At 34.6% G+C, this 23225-nt stretch overlaps 1 protein-coding gene across 3 annotated transcripts in view; it reads left to right on the plus strand.

The window, feature by feature from the left end:
- The window catches only part of FCHO2 (FCH and mu domain containing endocytic adaptor 2), a 123966-nt gene that overhangs the window by 50651 nt on the left and 50090 nt on the right, over positions 1–23225 (plus strand). For all 3 annotated transcript variants that reach the window (XR_007153008.1, XM_047862900.1, XM_047862911.1), the window contains exons 7-11: positions 2631–2729; positions 3783–3879; positions 16909–16953; positions 19091–19163; positions 22473–22497. Coding sequence is in view for 2 of the 3 variants with exons in the window: in XM_047862900.1 (XP_047718856.1) it covers positions 2631–2729; positions 3783–3879; positions 16909–16953; positions 19091–19163; positions 22473–22497 (339 nt within the window). In the remaining variant the exon portion in view is untranslated. The remainder of the gene's footprint in view (positions 1–2630; positions 2730–3782; positions 3880–16908; positions 16954–19090; positions 19164–22472; positions 22498–23225) is intronic.

Here is a 23225-nt window from a genome sequence, read left to right on the forward strand (position 1 = left end):
TGCTAATTGCTGGTGTATACGGTATATATGTAAACGAAACGAGTAACTCCCTGCTCTAGGTGGAGTGTACAATATAGAGGAGGGAGGCAAACAAATACATGGTTAAATATAAAGTTACGAGCTATTATACCTATTACAAGGAAAAGAAGGATTCTATGAGATAGAATAATAGGAGCAACCTAATTTGGATTTGGGAGTTAGGAAAGGCCTTTTTGGAGAAGTGGGATTTAAAACTGAGACTTGAATGAGTAAAGGGATGCATTCCAGGGCATGAGTGTTCCAGGCATTGGGGACCTATGGGTATAAGACCCAGAAGTATGAAAGAGCTGTCACATTGTAGAAAGCAAAGAGTGCTTAATAAAACTAAGTGAAGAGAGATAGTGGTAAGAAGTGAGGTTAAAGAGATAGGCAAGGAGCAGGCTCTAGTAGGGTTTACGTTTCCTTCTAAAAAGGAGGCCCATTGCTGCATTACTCTGAGTTTAGTAGTCACTAATTCTGAGCAGTTGCGATATTTAGCACATTCCCCACCCCCTAAAAAAACAAACAAAACAAAACAAAACAAAACAAAACAAAAAACAACCCAGCACAATATCTAAATGTGAATCATACTTTTGAGTTTTTGTGTGACTTCAAGATATTTTTAAGTCATTAAGGATATGTCTTATTCAGTGTAGCTGTTTTAAAAGAGAATGAGAAGGTGGCATACTTTTCTTGCAATTAGAGATTATCCATATGAAACTTGTGGATGTTTGACGTAGGTTTTCTGGATTTGGGTCTGTCTTGAGAAAATTTCTGATTAATTGCAGAATATTAAGCTGAGGGCAAATTCTTAGAATGTGAACATAAACAAGAATCATGCTTCTGCTGAATATTCCTTACTTCGTAAGAGAGTAATTCAGAGTTTTGAAATATTGATATTCTCATTGATTTGGTCAGAATTAGTCAAGATAAGACATTTTAACTCTGCCATTTTTATGAATAAACTTGATTTAAGTTTGTGAATTTGGGTTGCCTTATTGCCAAAATTATAATTTCACCATTATTGATTCTTTTTAGAGAAGTTCAGACCCTTTATATGTATGATCATTTGGCTTAGTGATTTTCTGGTCCTATGACTCACTGCTGAAGAAAATTTTATATTAAATATAGGGTAAGGGAATTTAATTTGATAAACTAACCAGAGAAAAATGACATGGCATTTAGGCCTATTTCTTAGAACTGATTTAATTTGGCAAACACACACACACACACACACACACGCACACACACACACAAACCCACAAAAAAACAAAAAAATAAGGGTAATCAGGTTTGTGCAGTAGAAATGACAAATATATTTTGTTTGAAGAAAGCTAGTTCAGCATTTCCCAAATCCTGTTTTGAGGATTATTATTGTTCTTTGAGATATTAATAGATATTAAGAGAAGAAGAAAAACAAAAAGGGTTGTGTGGTCAAAGAAATTTAGAAAACACTGGGTTAAGCAAAATGAAAACATGTTTTATTTCAGTATTTCTCGGGGTTTTTAATCTGTGTGTTGGAAGCCAAGTCTAGCCAAGTTTTCTTCTTGGGGAATAAATACTCAGAATGACCTGGGGAATTTTTCCAAAAAACATTTTCATCTTTTTCCACTTCCATTCTGTGGGTAGTTGTAGAAAATCTATGTGTTCTGTAGTTTAAAAACATTTTCCAGGTGATTGGATATATCCCCACCTTCAGTTTAGAACTGCTGAGATCGAGTATACAGGCTTTTCCACATTTCTTTGACCATAAATTACTTCTTTTGAAGGCTACGTGTTAACATTTCAAGGATTAAAAACATACTGTTAGAGTCTTTGGGTTAGATTGTAAAGTCTTCAGAAGAAAACGGTAGTTTTTGCTCTGTCACCTAATTGCTCTTTGGTTTGAAACACTTCTACCTTGGCTTGGCTGTTGTGACACTTCTCATTTAGGTCTCCTTCTAATTTTATGACCATGATTTTAGATTTTAATTTGTGGCATCTTCAAAATCAAGTTCATATGTGCCTGAGAAATGACATAACAAAAAATTAACATAATAAAAAGTTAAACATTTCATTATGTTTACTAGACCCATTTGTCTAGAAGTATTGTTAAACCTTACGTAATAATGGTAACTCACTAAATTTGGTTAGCTCTATTAAGATGACTTAAAAGGTGTTTTGATTTCAGGGTCAGTTGGTAGAGCATGTGACTCTTGATCTTGGGGTTGTGGGGTCATGAGTTCAATCAAGCCCCACATTGGGTATAGAGAGTACTTAAAAAAATAAATTATATAAAAAATTCTTTGGGGGCGCCTGGGTGGCGCAGTCGGTTAAGCGTCCGACTTCAGCCAGGTCACGATCTCGCGGTCCGTGAGTTCGAGCCCCGCGTCAGGCTCTGGGCTGATGGCTCGGAGCCTAGAGCCTGTTTCCGATTCTGTGTCTCCCTCTCTCTCTGCCCCTCCCCCGTTCATGCTCTGTCTCTCTCTGTCCCAAAAATAAATAAAAATGTTGAAAAAAAAAAATTTAAAAAAAATTCTTTGATTTCAGAGAGAGAGAGTATATATTTCTTTTATGTGTGTGTATATATGTGTGTGTGTGTATATATATAACTTTTCATATTTGTTACCCAGAAATTTCAAGATATTGAAGAAGCTCATGTCATTCACATAAAGGAAATTATAGAATCCTTGTCAAATGCTATAAAGGAAATTCATTTGCAAATAGGCCAGGTAAGTTTTTCCTTTTGTTGAACAGATTCATGAAAATTTTATGTTCATATATGACTCTTTAAAAAATGCAAAACTCAATATGATACTGACTTATTGCATATAAAGAATATGTACTTGCATGTGTTAAATATAAAATAAAATGGATTTTTGATTGGCTACCAAGGATGATAATTCAAATTAATTGTTAAAATTAATTATAGCTCTGGGGCACCTGGGCAGCTCAGTTGGTTGAGTGTCCTACTTTGGCTTAGGTCATGATCTCATGATTCATGAATTTGAGCCCTGCATCGGGCTCTCACAAAGCCTGCTTAAGATCCTGTCCCTCTCTGTTTGCCCCTTCCCTGCTCACGCTCTCTCTTTCAAAAATATATAAACATTAAAAAAGATTAACTGTAGCTCAGTCTTTTACATTAAAACTCTGAAGTTACCAGTTAAAAAAAAATTTTTTTTAAGTTTTTCTGTTTTATAATTTAGAGCAGCAATGAATTATAGAACTTGTGCTTAGAAATTTTCTAAAAATAGGGATGCCTGTCTGGCTCAGTTGGGGGAGCATTCGGTTCTTAATCTCAGGGTTGTGATTTTAAGGCCCAAATTGGGTGTAGAGATTACTTAAGAAAATCTTTAAGAAAAAAATTTTTTTTCCAAAAATATGAAAGCAGTTTAATGATGACAGTTTGGAGTACATTAAAATAGAGAAGGATGAAGTCTGTTATTTTTTATTAAAGATCTAAAAATTATTAGAGATCTGTATAAGTTTTAGTCTTAGGAATTATGTGTCTAAAACATTCAAAGATGAGAACAGGAAACTCCCTGGACTTCTAAGGTTGGGAGGCTATATCTTGAGGGATTCATGTAAACAGTGGTTGGTACCCACGGGTTTACTAACACTGTGAGGTAAAAGAGCGTGCTAGGTAAATGAAAGTTCTCAATGGCTTTGGATGGAAAAAACCACATATTTTGGTGTAATGAATATTAATTTCTTTGTGGAAGTTTTGTCTGAAGTATAGTAAGAATTTTTAGTGGAAAAAAAATTTCTTTATTTCATTTTAATAGGTCCATGAAGAATTTATAAATAACATGGCTAACACTACAGTTGAAAGCTTGATACAAAAATTTGCTGAGTCAAAAGGCACTGGGAAGGAAAGACCTGGTAAGATGATAAAACTCTGTAAGGAAATGTATTCAAATTTCCCATCTAGGAACAAATATATTTGCTTTTGAATTCCCAGCCTGCAAAATGTAGCTTGCAAGGTATCTAAAAATATGTGTAGAATATTAGATATCATTTATTTCGTGTCTGATAATATATTAAGTTAATCTGGCCTTTAGTGGTTAATAATTTAATATTAAAATGGTTATTATAACCTTTAGTTAGGAATAAATACTCAGAATGCTGCAGTTTAATATGCTGCAGTTTATTTACATTTTTCAAAGAGTAACAGCTTATTTTTATTTTTTATTTTTAATTAAAAAAGTTTTTTGAGTATCATAGTCATTGACACATAATGTTAGTTTCAGGCATGCAGCATGGTGATTCACCTTCTTTCTGGTTTTTGCTGTGCTCACCACAAGCATAGCTACCATCTATTGCCATACAATGCTATTACAATATCATTGTCTATTTTCTGTATGAACAGAAGGCCATCTTAGTAAGAGGATGAATAGGAGAGAATATTGAGCCCTCAGAGCATTGAGACCAACAGAAAACCTTTTGTAAAATGTAATAGCTTAAAAATTTTTCTTATTGACATATATGTTCAACAAATATATTTGTTGCTGCTAGAGGTATTTCAGACAGTGTTTTAGACATTGAGGTTATATCCTGAACAAATGAATACAGGAATTCTGGTTTCTGTCTTATGAATGAATAATTATAGTATCCTGAATCTTACTTTTAATAAGCATGTTATATGTCAAATGTAGTCAGTAGCCCATTCTCTTGCCCTGCTCAGCATAGAGTCTTCCAGATTTCTTGATTTTGTTTATTAGTTACTATACCATGTTCTTGTAAGATATTTGTTTTACTCTATAGGTAAAAATAATTCAATCTACTAAAGAAAATGTGGCTTGGAATTCAGGAGAATGGATAAGTGATTTGTAGGGAAGTCTGGGAGCTGGTATTCTTTAGTGCATTTACCAGAACTAAGGCTTGTAACCTAAATCTTCTTCACTTTTTCTTTTACATTTTATTAACTTTAAAATCATTGGTCCACATATGTTAGTATTTTTCCCTTCGTACCTTCTTTTCATGCCTCTCTACCCACCTGATCAATTGCAGCAGATTTCTAAATACTGGCACAGTAGACATTTCTGCTCAAATCCTTTTTACATGCATTACTCATAAATCTTTGACTTTTCATTATAGACAGAATGAAATTTAGACTCCGGATTTAGATTCAGAGCTTTTCAGGATCTGGCCCTGACTAGTCTTTGGTCTTTTTTACCTTTATTACCCTCCACTGCTGTCAGCTGGAACTGCTTTCTGTTTCCTATACATGTCCCTTTTCCCCTTGGTGCTTTAGTTGTCCTTATGTTCTTATTCTAGGAAATGCTATATCCTACTTCTTTCCTGTCTTTCCCCATATCTTTCCATTTATTTGTTGAGTGAACGAACTCTTAAAGACCCAGGATATTTGCTACTTCCTCCATCGAAAGTGCCATAGAACTTTAACTGTACTTTTTTTCCTTCTTTTTTTTTGGCATTGTTGCTGTCTACCTTAAATTTTAGTAATTGTGCAAATGTGAAGAAAAGCTCTATATTTGATTCATCTGTTTATCTTGTTTATGTGTAATACTACATTTTTGTTGAGTGAACAAATGGACATATACTAGTAAAGGATGTTAAGGAGGTTGCAGTGGATGAATTTGCTGTTAGAAAAGTCTTGGTGAGGAATAGTAAATAATGGTTAAAATGTAGTGCCTTACTCTCTGCCATGTACCGAGCCAAACACTTTGCAGGAAAACTTTGATCTTTAGCAACTGTTGAAGTGGGTACTATTATTCTCATTTTAAAGATGAGGGAAATGTTGAGAGGTTAAATGATTTGTCTAAGCTAGTACATGGTAGAGCTGATACTAAAATACCAGGATTCTTGACCCCACGGCCCATGCTTTGGAGAAAATAGACTAGAACTGAGCAGGTTTACAAATATAAAGAGAATGAGGATGTTGAGACATATAATTACAGAAAAGTATGAAACTATAAAATTCTTTATAAAGAGATTAAATTAGAGGGAAGATCAGTTAAGAGAGGTTAAAAACAATTGGAGAACAAATACAGTTTTTATATAGAGCATTTAAAAGTATTGATAGATAAAAGCAAAGATGTATTGGCTGGTTAAAAGTGCCTTAGAACACTAAACAAGATTGGTAAATTGTACTATTATCAGTATCCTGTTTGTGATGTTACATTGTAGTTTTGCAAAATGTTATCATGGCAGGAAATTGGGCAAAGTATACCAGGAGTCTCCCTTTAACTGTTTTTGTTTTGTTTTTAACAGCTGTATGTGAATCTGTAATTATCTCAGTAAAAATTTCAGTTATTTTCTTATCTGTGATATAGCACAGTACTTAGCCCTGTAGTTTGTGGTGGTTCTTTACTAGCAGCGAGATTTTTAAGCCTTATTGCCGTCATCTGTAAAGTAGGGATTATAATAGTATTTTGCTTCATGAGGTTGTTGTGAGTGAGGGTTACATAAGATAATGTAACATTTGTTGAGTACTTAATAAATGTTATGTTAAAAAATTAATACATTTCTGATTAGTGTGTGGCTATTAATGGATATTGTTTCCTTTTAAATTTAAATTCTCTGGTCTTAAGATATACTATGACATGTAGAAAATTCCTATGTAGCTAAAGTGTAGGAGGTAAAACAGAGGCCACATCATGGTGATGACATGGGCTTTCCTAGGAATAATCACTAAGTCCAGAGTTAGGTGACAGTTCTAGGGTTGACAGTGACTATAAATGACTAACTTTCAAAAAAGTGGTCCTAGAGCTAACTATAAAAAAAAAAAAAAAGAATGGTGTCGGAGTGGAGTGGACGAGATAAATATTACTTCTCTAGTTGGCTTGCTATGGGTGACTAGTCACAGCTCTTTCTGTGTATTTGTTCAGCTTACGGGCACCTGAACAAATGAGCCTGGGGGCCCATTGCAGTGATAAAAATTTTGTGTTTCTCAGAAAAATAGTGTACTCAAAAAATTTACATGTGATTGTATGGAATTCATAGACTTCTGTGAGATGTATTCTAACCTTGAATTGTATATACTGCTGATTGTTGTTAACATTTTCTTTTTCCTGTTTTGTAAGGGCCCCCTCTGGTGGATGAATTCCTTCTTAAACTAGTTTTTGTCCTATGGGATATATTATTTTATAAAGAAAACAAGAGGCCCAGTTTTGTAAAAATTTTGTATATCTAAAAATTAACCTGTTATTCTTGTGCTGAAAAATGACCTTTTTTTCCTTTAGCAGTTACCTGTTCAAAGATACAACCTCTAACTTTGTGTCCAGTTATCCTATGTAAATCAGCACTGAGAGCATTACAACTTTTTCACTATTCATTGAGACTATTTTATAATACTTATTATATGAAGTGGCTTTTTTTGTCATTACCTTTTTAAAAATTAAGATATGATCGACATATAGTATTATTTTTAGATGTGCAACATAATGATTTGATATATGTATATAAGAAACGATTACCAAATAAGTTTAGTTAGCATCCACCCCTTGTAATGAGAACTTTTAAGAACTCTTTCTTAGCGGCTTTCAAATATACAGCATAGTGTTGTTAACTATAGTCATCATGCTGTGTATTACATCTCCAGGACTTACTTATCTTATAAGTAGAAGTTTGTACCTTTTGCCATCTTTAACCATTTCACCTACCCTTCACTCCCAACCCCTACCTTTGGCAACCACCAATCTTTTATTTGTATTTATGAGTTGGGTGTTCTTTAGATTCCACATATAAGTGAGGTCATGTAGTATTTGTCTTTTTCTGACTTACTTCATTCAGCATAATATCCTCAAGGTCCATTCATGTTGTTGCAGATGGCAGGGTTTCTTTCTTTCTTTTAATGGCTGAATAATATTCCATTGTATATATACAACACATTTTCTTTATCCATTCATTCATCAGTGGACACTTAGGTTGTTACCCCATCTTGGTTATTGTAAATAAGGCTGCAGTGAACTTGGGCATGTAGATATCTTTTTGAGATAGTGATTTTGTTTTCTTCAGATAAATATCTAGAAGTGGAATTGCTGGATCATATGATAGTTGTATTTTTAAATTTTTGAGGAACCTCTGTACTCTTACTATCATTACTTTTTGAGTGTAATACTGCTTGACTTTTCTGGAATTGGAGTCACCACTGTAAGCAGATGCTTTGAATATCAAAGCACCTGTGGTCTGAAAGGGTTATGAATGAACAGGTGTTTTCTAACTGTGAATATCTTTCTGTGTTCAAATAACATCCTAGTATTCCTGTCAATTCTCATGTATTTTAATTGCCAAAGGAGATTATAACCATATTTGGAGTTCCCTGTTTTACAGTCATTCTGCTGATTTTGCTATATACTTTTTATAATCCATAAAAATTAAACAAGTTTCTTTTTATAAGAAACAAAAGGATAAATACCTAAAAAGTTGGTAGGCCAGTGTATAATATGTTTAAATAAAACTTATCTGTATTTTCATTATATGATAATATAGGTTTATAGCTTTCATTTGAGGACTTCCAGGAATTATACTGTGTTTAAAGATAAAAATATGAAAATCTTGAGAAAGGTACACATGAAAAACAATCAGCCACAAAGGAAAAAGGAAAACTAAGATTCCTATGGTCATACTGCCTAAATGAAATTGATGGGATATTTGGAAATTTTTAGCTTCTACATTATGTGTATTATTTTATTTTTTATTTTTATTTTTATTTTTAAAAATTTTTAATGTTTTTATTTATTTTTGAAGGAGAGACAGAGCATGAGCAGGGGAGGAGCAGAGAGAGAGAGGGAGACATAGAATTTGAAGCAGGCTCCAGGCTCTTAAGCTGTCAGCACAGAGCCCGATGCGGGGCTCAAACTCACGAGCTGTGAGATCATGACCTGAGCTGAAGTCAGACGCTTAACTGACTGAGCCACCCAGGTGCCCCTATGTGTATTATTTTGAAGTGTAGGGTAAAACAAATAATTTTTAAAAAATCTAAAATCATGTTTCTAGAGCTTTCAAGGATTTGGAATAATGTCAAATGCACAAATAAAGCTTCCTACCACTCCTCCCTACCAAAGTTTGTTTTTTGTTTTTTTTTTTTTTTTAATCAGAGAAGAAACCCTAGTGTCAAAAGCAAAATTTAAAAAGCCGAGAAGAGACATAGACTCATAAACTACACCAGCTGTGATTTCTTGGTTTTTCTATTTTATAGCAAAAGCAGTTGACCTTTCAGAATGATGATTAGGGAAGAGGATAATGTAGATTAGCACAAATAGAAAGTAAAAGAGGAGAGCTGTCCAAAAAAGTAACATAGAAAAGGTTATATGTGAAGAAGTACAGCTTTACCTGTTGTATTCTAGTCACTCAGTGCAGTGACATAAAACTCAGCCTTATGGGATGTACATGGAACCTGATACTGATCCTCTTCTATATTTTTTAGAGCAAGAATCAGCAAACTATGGCCATTGAGTCAAGTTTAGCTCTGCTTATTTTTAAGTTGGGTTATAGCAGCTTGTAGAGGTCTACAAGCAAAGACTGGATTTACAATTTTAATTAATTAATGTTTATTTATTTTTGAGAGAGAGACCGAGCACGAGTGGGGGAGGGGCAGAGAGAGAGAAGAATCTGAAGCAGGCTGAGCTGTCACCGCAGAATCCGACGTGGGCTCAAATCCATGAACTGTGAAATTATGACCTGAACTGAAGTCGATGCTTAACTGACTAAGCCACCCAGGCGCCCCTGGGTTTACATTTTTTAACGATTGGGGGAAAAAAAATCAAAAGAAAAGTAGTATTTTATGATACACAAAAATTAGAAAATTCAGATGTCATTGTTGATGCAAGTTGTTTTGAACAGTCATGTTTACTTATGTATTGTCTATAGTACTTTTTGTACCACAGGAGCAGAGGTCAGTAGTTGTGACAGGACTTAGGGCCCACAAAATCTAATATATTTACTGTTTTACTCTTTACAGAATTGTTAGAAAATATACTTCCTGTGTAGTATAGTAGCGGGTATGTCATATAGTTCATGAGAATTGTGTGTCCCACAATAGTATATAATCTTTCTTCAAAAGCTGATTCTGCTCTTCTTCAGTTCAGAAAAAATTTATTCTGACACCCTGCCCTAACTACATCTGCAGTCATGTCACAGCATAGTAACCGATTCTCATAATAATAATCCTAAATTACAAAGTAAAAATTAAGCTGTTTTGAGTAGGCTTTGTCTAAGGACAACTTATTTCATTAATTTGAAGTAGCCGTTAAAAATGTTAAATGTATAACACAGGCAACAAAATAGAGGTAAAAAAGTAAAGTAAGCTGATTATAATTTTTATATGTGCATAATAACAAGAACAGAGTTTTAGCTTTTTCTGCAGTATGTAAAAGAAGCTAACTTAAACCAGTTTGGACTAAAAGGAGATTTATTAGAAAGAAACATATCCCAAGGATCCAAAATCAGGAGTGTAGCCAGGCTGCAGAAGGAAACTCAAACCTGTAGTAATACTAGGAATAATTTTTCCTTCATTTGATCTATCTCTACTGCTTTATTATTATTATTATTATTATTATTATTATTATTATTGCACAATGGTTTCTTTGCTTTTCCAGGCATAGGACATAAGGTGACCTCTCTGTAATTTCTAGGTATTTTTACTGGTTCTTTAGTTGAAGCCACAGCTCAGAATTAACCCAGGTTTTGTTCTGTTTACAAATTTCTCGGAGAAAGAATCTGGTCCAGATAATCTTTCTAATCTAGTCATTTCTGACTAGATCACATAGTATAAACAGGCTTCTTCACCACTGGTGGTGAAGAGGGAAGTTCCCAGGGAAAAGAGATTTAGTGAATTGGGTATAATCACGTAAGGTTTTATCAGTATCACAGAGGGTGAAAAAATGACTCAATATGGAAGTATAGAGGTAGTGTCAGATTTTGGATGTAGGTGATTATACTTCAGTGTTTAAGATTCTTTGTTTGGAGAACTAAATGAAATTTTGGACTTTGAAGTTTTACAGTGACTGAAATTTCATAGTGAAAAACCAGCTTTTTTCATTTAAGAGCATGGTTCCTAAGTTTGCCTCATCACTGATTCTCAAGCCTTGGATATATATATAAGAATCAGCAGTAGAAATTTTATTCTCTTTCCCTTTCATTTCTCTTCATTTCTCTTCCCTTCTCTTCTTCCTCCATTCCTTCCTTCCTCTCTCTCCCTCCCTTTCTCTTTCTTTCTCCCTCTCTTTTACTCTCTCTTCCCTTCTTCCCCCTCCCTGCCTATCTCTTTTTTAAAAAATGTACAGACAGTTCCCTGTCCCAGAAATTCTGACTGCAGTGGTCTAGGGTGGTTCCTCAGTACCACTATATTTTAAAACTCCTCATCTGAGTCTTAGGTACAGCCATTGTTCAGTAACTAGAGCATTTTATCACTGGATGCTTGTTATAAATGCAGGATCTCAAACTCTACCCTAGGCCTACCGAAATAGAATCTGCATTTTTTTGTATTTATTTAGCTTTAGGAATCTGCATTTAAAAAGTTATTTAAGTAGTCTCTACTGCCCAATGTGAGGCTTGAACTGAGATCAAGAGTAGCATGCTCTTCTTACAGAGCCAGCCAGGCACCCCTTTAAGAATCTGTATTTTAATAAGATTCTAGTGTGAGAAATAAGCCCACTGACCCGGTCAAAGGAGTGATGGAGACTTGGAGCACAGTGAAACTAGGCTTTACTCAACGTTCTTGCAAGAGCGGGTGTCTGATGGGCAGTTACAGCAGGCAGTTTATCTCATAGTATGCAAGTCCTTCCCCTGATTGCTCATTGACTGAATACTAAGAGGTTACAGCCTTACCAGGAGGTTGCCTTTGCTCATGTAAGGGAAAAAGTAGTCTGACTGGAACAAATGTACATTCCTTGAGGTGACACAGAGACTTCAGTTCTTTGGCGCATGCTTATTGCAAAGCCTGCAAAAAATAAGCCTGCGAAATGGAGAGGGGAGGAAGAACCAGGAAGTGAAGTGTCTTAGGGTTTGGTACTCCATCATGGTAAGGGGGCTTCGTACATATTTCCAATAGGTTGTAAACCCATTGTTAATTAGCACAGCTTTTGTTTGGTTTTCCTGAAAATGAACCATCTCACTTCTCACACCTAGGCAGTTTGTATGTAGAGTAAAATTGGAGAAGTACCATCTAGAATTAGTGAGTATCTGGCAGTGGACCCAGGAGTTCCCTAAGAGTGTAGTTCTCCAACTGTGATCCCAGGACCATCTGCAGTCACCTGAGAGTTTGTGAAAAATGCACATTCCTGAGCACCAACCTAGACCTTCTGTATAGGACACTCTGGGGCTGGGGCCCAGTGATTTGTGGTTTAATGAGCTCTCCAGATGATTCTTCAAAAAAAATTTTTTTTAACGTTTATTCATTCTTGAGAGACAGACAATATGAATGGGGGAGGGCAGAGAGAGAGAGAGAGAGAGAGAGAGAGAATCCAAAACAGGCTCTAGGCTCTGAGCTGTCAGCACAGAGCCCAATGCAGGGCTTGAACTCATGAACTGTGAGATCATGACCTGAGCTCAAGTCTGATTCTTAACGCACTGAGCCACACAGGCGGCCCTCTCCAGATGATTCTTAAGCAGGAAGCATTGCACTAGGAGATTCAGCTAGGCACTGGGATTTGGAACCATTGGATTGAGAGAATTCTATCTTCAAGCCCTTTATTAAAATAAGTACCCCTGAAGTGAAGTAGCATTGACGTTGCAACTTACTTTCAAATGATTTAGCAAACTAAAAAAGAAAGAATTGTATGTGTGTATGGGTATTTGTAGAGAAAGGGAAAGCAGGTATGCAAAAGGTTTTCTTCTGCCATAGCTTATTTATAAAAATGATATGACTTAGGTTCAAGTAGAGAAGGTAACTAGATTAAAGTAATTAGCCAGCAAGCAAGTGGCAAAACCAGAACTTGAGCCTGCATGCCCTTTGCTCATTACTACAGGCTGGAGTTTGATGTTCTTTTTCATGTTAGCTTGCCTGGTTTACCATCCCAGACACCGAGGAATGTGGCTGTGTTGCCCAGGAGCAAGCTTGAAAATGTAGTCATTGACTTCCATTGTTATGAGTCATTACCCCCTTCTCCTCCGCTTCTTCCCTCCCTCTTTCCTGTGTCATTACCCCCACCCCTCCACTCTCCCCAGTTATCACCATTCTTTTTGTTAGACTTTGGGATCTGGGCATGTTCATATGTTTTATTTTGGCTTTTAATTAGAACCAAGTGTTCTGTTCTTTGAGTTGGGTAAATACAGAGATAGGCTTGATTTGCGTGGCCCAGACTTACTATTTCAGTTTTGAGGCCACTTCTTAACTAGACTAAGTTGCAGATTTGCCCTGTTGGTGGCCTGAGATTTAGAATTGATTCACAATGATGGCAACTATTAAATGTTTTATATTTTTTAATACTGTACTTCAACCACAGAATGTGTTGATTAAATATTGCTATTAAATTGTCTTTCTTCCTGTAGCATTTCCTAAAAGTTTTGATTCAAAGTAGAATTCTTTACGTTGTTGACTTTTTCTCTTTCTTTTTCTCTTTCTCTTTCTTTGTTTTCTTTCAGCAATAATTTATTCCTACCTGATGATTAAAGAAAGCGTCCTCTGTAAGAATTGTTTTACTTTATTGTTGACCTCTTGGAGGTCTGCCTTTAATTTCTTCTGCTTTTTGAACTCATGATGGCATTTTTATATAATGTGTAAAAGAGCATCAGGAGACAGAGCCAAAATGGTCTTTCTGGCTTTTATACAAATTAAATTGCCCTTGTGGCCCAGTATAAAATCTAAGCGCTAAGAGCAGTTATTTATTTTGACAACAGAATTAATTGAGCCTAAAACAGTTGAAATTCCAGTTGTAGCAAACTATTCTTTCTGACTCTTACCCTGGCTTTGGGACTGTCAAAAAAAGTAACTTGTCTTAGGATTAAATAGCAGAATGATGGGCAGTGGACTGCATTTGAGGAAGATGCTGAATAAACTTTCTACTTGTGAAACATTTCAGAAGTGACGTGATGCAAGGGGGTCACAGTGTGCACTGATATCCAGCTGAGCTGTCAACTGGCACAGAGCCAGGCACGCAAAGCTTTGCCATGGGAAGTGGCGTGTGGAGCATATGCCATTTGGAAATCTTTTTCATGCATGAGTTAATGTTTCTTTTTAAAGGGCATATTTAGTTTTATTATAGCAGAAACTGTTAATATTTCTGTCTTTAATAGAAAAGCTTATGTGCTGAAGGTATTCAGTTTAAAATTTTTATATATATTTTACAGTTTGAAAGGATCTGGCATCTTCGGTTTCAAAAGTGTGATTTTGAATAGTTTGTTTTTATTGGACATTTTCCTGTTTCAAATAGATTTTAAGAGGATGTTTAGAAAAGGGAAAGGGAAAAGCAATCGAGGTATGTCTGGTATAGGAAAAAGATTTTGAGAGAAAAAAATGTAGAACTTTGAGGGAATTTTTGTAGCGTTAAGGGATGCCTTTGGTATTTTCACATATATGAAGGCATCCAAAGATCTTAAAAGAATAATATATTTGCTAAGGTGATGTTACAGAAGTCTTCTTAGATACTCTATTTTTTTGTGTTTTAAAATCCTGCAGTTTGTTTGGCATTGATGTTTTGTTTTTCCTCTCTAAGCCCATAGCTTGATTATTTGAGATTATGTGAAAAGTTACTGAGCACAGATTATGCGATGTATAGCTGTAGGAACTCTCAGATTTATTTGACAGGTGGTCATAGTCTCTTAAGGTTTATTAGTAAGTTATAAAGCTAATGATACATAATAAACTATTGGTAATTTCGGTGGAAATTTTTCATTCTTTTACACCAAGTAGTTGTTAATTATTAGACGCACATACTAAAATTCTTCACCTTTCTTGATCTTTCATTTCTAATCTCTTTGTAAACTGTTAATGCATGCCTCTAAAGAATTCTAACAATGAGTTCATTACCCTTTCATTTAATGAATTTTTAGCTTCCAGATTTGCAAACCGAACTTGAAGTCTTTTAAATTTTTAATTGGGTCATTTTCTGATTTCAAGGCTTTTTGGGGTGGAAGTAGTAAAGGTATTTTATTTTTTTTAGTCACATGTGTATTATAAGAATACTTAGAAAGGTATCACTAATTAATCAGGACCTTGTTTATCAACTCACTTTTATGAGGTTTTTTTTTTTTTTCAGTTGTTGTTGTTATTTTGCTTATCACTAAATGTTAATGTACTCTATTTGAATAGAAACCAGAACTGAAGAAGTAGATCTTAGATTTGGGGTTAAGAAGGACATTTTAGCCAATTGTTTGGTTTTTTTGGTTTTTGTTTTTGTTTTTGTTTTTGTTTTTTTTAGAGAGAGAGCACATGAGTGTCGGAGAGGGGCAGAGAGAGAGAGAGAGAGAGAGAGAGAGAGAGAGAGAGCAAGCAAGCCCTAAGTAGGCTCTCTGCTCAGCATGGAGCCTGACGTGGGGCTTGATCCCACAACCCTAGAATCATGACCTGAACTGAAATTAAGGGTCAGACGTTCAACTGACTGATCCACCAATATTTTTAGATGTTCTTTCTTGTAGAGAAATATTTCTTACTAATTAGTGGCTTTCTTTTATAATTAGACGATCAGTGAGAACTCTGATGATGAACTTATTCATAGTTTTAGTTTAGCTTAATGTCTCAGAAGAACCAGTAATGAAATCTTCTGTTTTCCACTCTTCAAGCTTTGTTTTTATTTTTTTATTTTTTTATGTTTATTTGTTTTAAAAGAGAGAGAGAACAAGTAGGGGAGAGGCAGAGAGAGAAGGAGAGAGAATCCCAAGCAGGCCCCAAGCTGTCAGCACAGAGCCCGACGTGGGGGTCCATCTCACAAACTGTGAGATCATGACCTGAGCTGAAATCAAGAGTTGGACACTTAACTGAGTCACCCAGGTGCCCCCAAGGCTGATTTTTAAATTTTTTGAAATAGTATGTTGAAACTATTACTATTAATAAAAATTTATTTCACAAAAATGCTGAACTTGCATAAATTTCAGTATTATAAAACAGGGGTAAAATGACTGTTTAATACAAGATATTTTTTAGTCTGATATTTACTTTTGGGGACATTTTAGCAGAACAGTGATTCATGCTTTTGCTAGTTTCTTTACTACCTAAATAGTTTAGTATCCCATGTACATGAAATCTATTATATGACATTTAAGGCTAGTCTTAGTAGATCTGTCATTTTAGAGCAACTTAAAATGTTTTTCAACTGATTTCTATTTTATCTTCTTCCTCTCTTTCTGTAGTCTATCCCTCATACCAGTGCTAATTTTCTTTTAAGACCACTTTATAGGGGCATGTATGTATCACCTCTCATGAAAACTCTTCCCATTACCTGCAAACTAAAAGTTCAGATTCCTTGACCTGCTTTACAGTTAGAGGATCACTACTTAGCTACGATGTAATTAATGCATTTATTTGTTCAGCAAATATTTGTTAAAGACCTATTATTTGCCAGTTCACAGTGGTCTACGAGAGGGACAAGTTCCCAAGCTGACATTCTAGTAGTATTTACTATGTTGGTCCCCCATCCTCCCCATGAACACAACCAGGAATTCAGCACCTGCCTTTTATTGTGCTTATTTTTTTCTTTAGTATCCTGCAAGCTCCTTGAAAACGGAAAGTACACAGTAGGTGTCTCCAGTTCTACAGTATCATATATAAAGGGTTTTCAGTTAACTGTGATCATAATAATAGACTAGTGTCAGTTTTTGTCAGTGTTAGGGTTATTTGGTTTTTAAAATTATTGATATTTTAATAACACTATCAGATAACACTAGAACACATGTCAAGTCGATTAAAAAGATGTAATGTGATTTGATCTGATTGTTTTCCATCAGCTTTAAAATTTTTTTTTTTTTTTTTTTTTTTTTAACTAAGAGCTGTTCATCTGTTTTGTTTTGTTTTAGGCCTTATTGAATTTGAAGAATGTGACCCTGCTAGTGCAGTTGAAGGTAAGTTGACTAGTTCTAATGTGTGGTAACTAGCTAATATCTTCTGTTTATTGAACAAATAAAGAGTGGCTATTATCCATTGATGTCAGCATGTTTGTGGAGTGATATAAAAAATCTGAATGTAGTTTGAAGGCCTATAGATTTTTAATCTTAATAAGTAAACAGTAGGTTTGCCCAAAGGAATATTAGTGTGTTAGAATATATATCTTAAAAGATTAAATATAACATGTATTTATTTTCAAATACACATCGAGATTGTTTTCTTTTTTTTATTTAAAAAAAAATTTTTTTTTTTCCAACGTTTATTTATTTTTGGGACAGAGAGAGACAGAACATGAACGGGGGAGGGGCAGAGAGAGAGGGAGACACAGAATCGGAAACAGGCTCCAGGCTCTGAGCCATCAGCCCAGAGCCCGACGCGGGGCTCGAACTCACGGACCGCGAGATCGTGACCTGGCTGAAGTCGGACGCTTAACCGACTGCGCCACCCAGGCGCCCCGAGATTGTTTTCTTTATTGACATCCATCTTTAAACATTCTCATGTCATAAATATGAAAATCATTGCTACACGTTAATTTTAAAGTGAGAAACATTTCAGTAATTAATGAAGGTTATATATTGATGTTAATATTCCCCTCATTCAGGAGGAGTGATGATGTGACTTGAAGAAAGGGTCTACAACCCTTCATGTTTGTTTATTTAAATATTCTATTTTTAAGTAATCTCTGCACCCAGTGTGCGATTCAAATTCACAACCCCAGGGTTAGAGTCACATGTTCCACAGACTGAACCAGCCAGGCACCTACCTTCCTGTTTAAGTACTTTGTGAGCTACTAGAAATAATTTGGGAAGCAATCTTTTCTATTTATTTTTCTCTCAACATTTATGTGAGAATTCAGAGAAAAGGTTTACTGTTGTGTGTAAAGCTATCATTGGAGGAGTCAGGCTCTCGTGCCTAGATTTCTTACAGTTACTAGCTGTTTGAGAACAGTAACTATGCAAGTTCTCTGTTCTTTAGCTTTCTTTATTGTAAAATGTGGATAGTAAGTAATACTCTGTGAGAAAAAAATGTATTTGATATAACATGCTGTACAAATGTATGGTTTAGTTTTGCATGGAAGCAAGTACCTTGTTCTAAAACAGCTGGTTTCTAATCCTGGCTATAGTATTTAGTAGCTGGATAATACTGAGATAAAAAAACAAAACCAAAAAATACCCTTGAGTTTCCTCATCTATATGGTGAGAGGTTATCTTAGGTATGCTCTATAGTTGTCCGAGTAAGCAGCTAAGCTTTGTGCTGAATTCCAGCAACAATTAATAGTATGGCTGATTTCTAAGAAATAATTTGTCATGAAGGAAGAGGAGGAAGAACTGCCATATTAGGCAGAATAAAGATGATACTCATTTATGGTACAATCAACTGACAACATTCATTATATTAAAGATAATATGTGTGCAAAAGAATGCCATAAGTTTTCTGTGTTTACTGTTAATGGATCTGTTGTGTCATCTTTTTATTTAAAACACTGCATTCGGGGCGCCTGGGTGGTGCAGTCGGTTAAGCGTCCGACTTCAGCAAGGTCACGATCTCGCGGTCCGGGAGTTCGAGCCCCGCGTCGGGCTCTGGGCTGATGGCTCAGAGCCTGGAGCCTGTTTCCAATTCTGTGTCTCCTTCTCTCTCTGCCCCTCCCCCGTTCATGCTCTGTCTCTCTCTGTCCCAAAAATAAATAAACGTTGAAAAAAAAAATTTTTTTTTTAAACACCGCATTCGTATTTTTTGATCTTCCAGACAGGAAACATGATTTGACTTGGATTTATAACAAAATCTAATATAGTGAATAATGTCCCTTCTTTGAAGTTTTAAGATTCTCCAAATGTTTATGTTGTCTGAGGTAATTTAGGGGAGACTTAGAGGAAAAGAGAATTTTATTAATCAAGTGATAAATCTTTATTAAATTAACATAAGAAAAATCTAAACAGACTATGACTACGACTTAAACATTAGAGTTTACCAATTGATACTTTTATTTCTTTCATCCAGATTTAGTATTGACATAAGCAAATTATGTGTCAGGATACAAGTGTAATATTTATCAGCAGCAGTTATGTTTCTGTGACAATATACATTTATTTTAAGGTATAAAACCACGGAAAAGAAAGACTTTTGGTTTGCCAGGAATAATTAAAAAGGAAAAGGATGCAGAGTCTGTGTAAGTATATTAAATATTGTCACAATTCTTTGTTATTAAGTAACTAAGAATAAGACTGTTGTTTTGAATGTGAGAAGAAAAATTTCTTCAGAAATAACTCAATGTATGTATGTCTGAGGTGTAAAAAATACACTTTTCTGAATACATTTGCTAGCTCCTCTGGGTTAAAAGTATTAGATTTCTTACTATTTTAAAATATTAAGATAAAGGCTTCTGTGTTTTGAAATCTAAACTTTAAAGACATTCTTTTTACAAAATGATACATGCATATTTAAAAAAAAGTGCAAAGGAAACTAAAAATTCTTCTAAATCTTAATGCCTAAGAAAAAACCCATGGTCAACAATTTGATGAATATCCTTCTAGACAACTCTAAACATATAGGCTCATAGCGATATATGCACACGTAAACAGAAAATGGGGAAGAACAAAAGCCCTAACATGGTTTAAACATTTATGCTAGGTCATCAGCTTTTGATAGAGGATGGAATATAAATCTGATTTACCTTTAAAAAAAATTAAGTTAGGATACAAAGAATATATAATTAGCATATAGTAAATTCAACAGATATTGGGTAAGTGAAATTTTCTGTCTTGGCTACACATTAGAACTACGTGGAAAATTAACATAAATATATCTATGCCAGGCCCCACCTCAGACCAATTATTACAGATTTGCAGGGTGTGAGACACAGCATAATTTTTGTTTTGTTTAGTTTGGTTTGCTTTTAAGCAGCCTCTGTCATTCCTAATATACACCTGGGGTTGAGAAGCTCTTAAGAGCTATGATTTACCAGACACAAACTGGAATTAAAGGAATCTTTGTTTCTGTAATTACTCAACCTATATAGATTGACAAGACGCTAATCAAGTCTTAAATGATTTGTTAAGCCAGTAACACTGGCTTGAAATTTATTTAAAATCCCTGCTTCTCCAGCGTAATTAGCAGAACTTTCATCGCCACTCATATTTTCAGTGTAAGAGAACGATTTGTGCTTTGGGTGTTCTTACCTCCTATCTAGTTAAATTCATTTTATCTGAGTTTCTACCATTCTAAATGTCTGTTTCTAACCCCCTCCCAAGTTTAGTTTCGCTTGGTTAACAAATTAAGACTGATTGGGAAGTGATTTATATCTGTGGTTACCATCTCATCTGCAGATGTCTTTTCAGCTTTATGAAGGGAGTATTTTGCTAAGGAGATGGAATCAAAACTATTTTTGTAACATTGGAAATACTTAAGGAAGTCTAAACAGTTGATTCGTACATGAAATTAGAAATGTAGCCACTTTGTTAGTATATTATAGACAGAAAGGCCTTAAATTCAATTATTTTTATAATAGGTGGTTTTCACAGCTGGTAATTCAGGGAGCTTATAATATTTTTGTGTATTCTGTGTTTTTAGAATTGTTTTGCATGATCAGTAATTTCCCAGTACCATCATTAGGCCACTTGGATATTGGAATATTTTTCACCACTGAGAATACTAGGGCAGAAAATCAGTGCTTTAAACAACTGCATCATGATTGTCTTCTTTCAACACTTGTAGGCAGGAGAAATATTAGAAACCTCTTTGTTTGAAATGCCCAAGGCTCTTGGCATGCTGCTTCTTAAACAGCCTGAAGGCTTTTGAAATGCCAGTGATTGTGGAAGGGGGTTCCTGCTCAGAGCTTGCTCTTCCTGGGGCTTCATCTGCAGGTCTCATTACAGCCCACTGTGAAAGCAAACAGATGAGTGCTTTCCCACAAAGACTGGACAGTTCTGGCTTAAAGCCAGAGAATAAACTGTTTGGAACTTTGACACTTTGATATTTAAACTTTATCTTTAAAAAAAAAGAAGAAAGTAGAAGTGCTCTAACATTTTAAATGATTCTGTAGAGGAATTGAATTCATTATTATATTGTCTTTTCTGGAACATTTCCTCAGAGTATGCAGTAGGATTTTTGATAAATACCCCTCATATATCAGTAATAAGGGAGCTCTTTTTTCAAAATTGGCAATCTTACGTGACATTTAAATGGCTATAAAGACACAAGAGGTTTGCATTTACCTGCTTTGGTGCTGGAGTTTGGATTAAGAGCAGTGTGGTCATCTCCCTCTTTTTCCGTTATTTCAGTCTGTTCCATTTTGTCTTCCCCTAACAGAATTCTTCACTCTGTAGATTTTTCTGATTTGTGCTTAGTCTTTGGGTAGATAGAGATGACCTGCATATCCTGTTTATTAATTTAGTACTTTTTATTGTCCAGTGGGCTCTCAAGGTATGTTTTTAGTCTGTTATTAAAGTGGCAGATTCTGATACTGCGTGCATTAACTGTCTAAAGTCAAAGAATTATGCAACTAATCTAGATACGTTTTCAGTATGCACTCTGATTTTTGTGAATTTGATCTAGAAAATGTACACAGAAATTCTTCTAACCGTATTCTTCATGGCCTCAATGTCTTTAATTTTATATGTCTAAGTCTTTATTTGATTATTTGAGAAGGTTGATTCTTTATGTTTTGGTTTTGCATATAAAATACTTTTTTTGGGGGGGGGCATTCACTTTCGAATGCCCCTCTCTGTAAAGAGAACTTTCTTACTATTCTTACTTTCTAATTTTATACTCTGATAAAGTTCTTGCTTCCCGCTCACTTAAAAAAATAAATAAAATATATTTTTGCTAGTTTACGTCCAAATTAATATTTATCAGTTAAATAAGTGATAAAATTAACAATTTTCAACAACTTAGTAGACTAGAAAGCTTTTTCAAGTGGAAGTGTGGCTACTCATTTAACATATATGGAGAAAAATAGCTTTTTTGGCTTTTGTTTATATGCTAGCTATGGAATGTACTTCAAATGAAACTGAAGTTTTAACAAAAGTATATTGTAAAATGTTATTTACTAGTATTTACCAATTAATACAAGTACAGACTTAAAAAAAAAAAAGGCGAGCTTTCCTCTTAGAAATTTTTTTAGCTTTCTCTGCCTAAAGAATTAAAAGCCACTAAGAAATCCTTGTAGGACTGATAGCTTCCTTTATAAGATTTGTGTGTGTGTTAATGGAAAAGAAGTACTTGTGAAGTACAAGTTTTTAAAATAATTGTAAGCTGTGTGAGTTTCATTTTGTCATGTATTATGGATATAGGAATGCTTTCTTTTGAATTTTAAAATCATTTAGTATATTTTAATCTTCATGATTTGATTTTTTCTAAATATTTTTGTTAAGTTTAAATAAAGTTACATTTAAATACCAAGATGATCACTTTCAGTATACAGTTATTATTAGATAGTTGTAATAATTGAGTATTTATAATATTTTGTTTATTTTAATAGGGAATGCCCTGATGCAGATTCACTTGTAAGTAGATTTTACTTTGATATAAACCATGTAAATTAGCTATTTTGATTAGGAAATACCCAGCATATTTGGGTTGAGTTGTTCACAAATCTTTCTAAGAAAAATACTAGCCAGTTTATTGTAAATTCACTATTAAAGTCACAGATAAAATTTTGGCCTTATATTACTAGATGCTTTTATATTAAATAAAAGGTAGTTCTATCTACCTTTGAAAAGTGGACATTTTAGTTTAAAAATTTGAATGGTACCATACCATATTGCTTTTTCTTGAGAAATATGCCAGATCTCAAATCTGCATACTTTAAAACGTGATGCTCTTAATTGTGTATTCCTGGGGCACCTGGCTAGCTCAGTTGGTTAAGTGTCTGACTTTGGCTCAGGTCATGATCTCGTGGTTCTTGAGTTCAAGCCCCACATGGGGCTCTCTGCTGTCAGTGCAGAGCCTGCTTTAGTTGCTCTCTCTCCCTCACCCTCTCTCTATCCATTCTCCTCTTTCTCATGCTCTCTGAAAAATAAGTAAGCATTAAAAATAAAAATGTGTTCCTGATTATTAAAATTTTATTCAAGTATTTGAGTTTTGTTTAGAGGTTATCATTTTAGAAAACATAGCAGTAATAATCATGGTTAGTACTTCTCTGTGCTTTTTGTTCTGAAGAAAGTTTGTTTATATTTCGTATTTAAATATATTTCTTTATATGTAATTAAAGAAGACATTAAATGGAGCTCCT

The sequence above is a fragment of the Prionailurus viverrinus genome, chromosome A1, assembly GCF_022837055.1.
Source record: "Prionailurus viverrinus isolate Anna chromosome A1, UM_Priviv_1.0, whole genome shotgun sequence".
In the NCBI taxonomy this organism is placed as follows: Eukaryota; Metazoa; Chordata; class Mammalia; order Carnivora; family Felidae; genus Prionailurus; species Prionailurus viverrinus.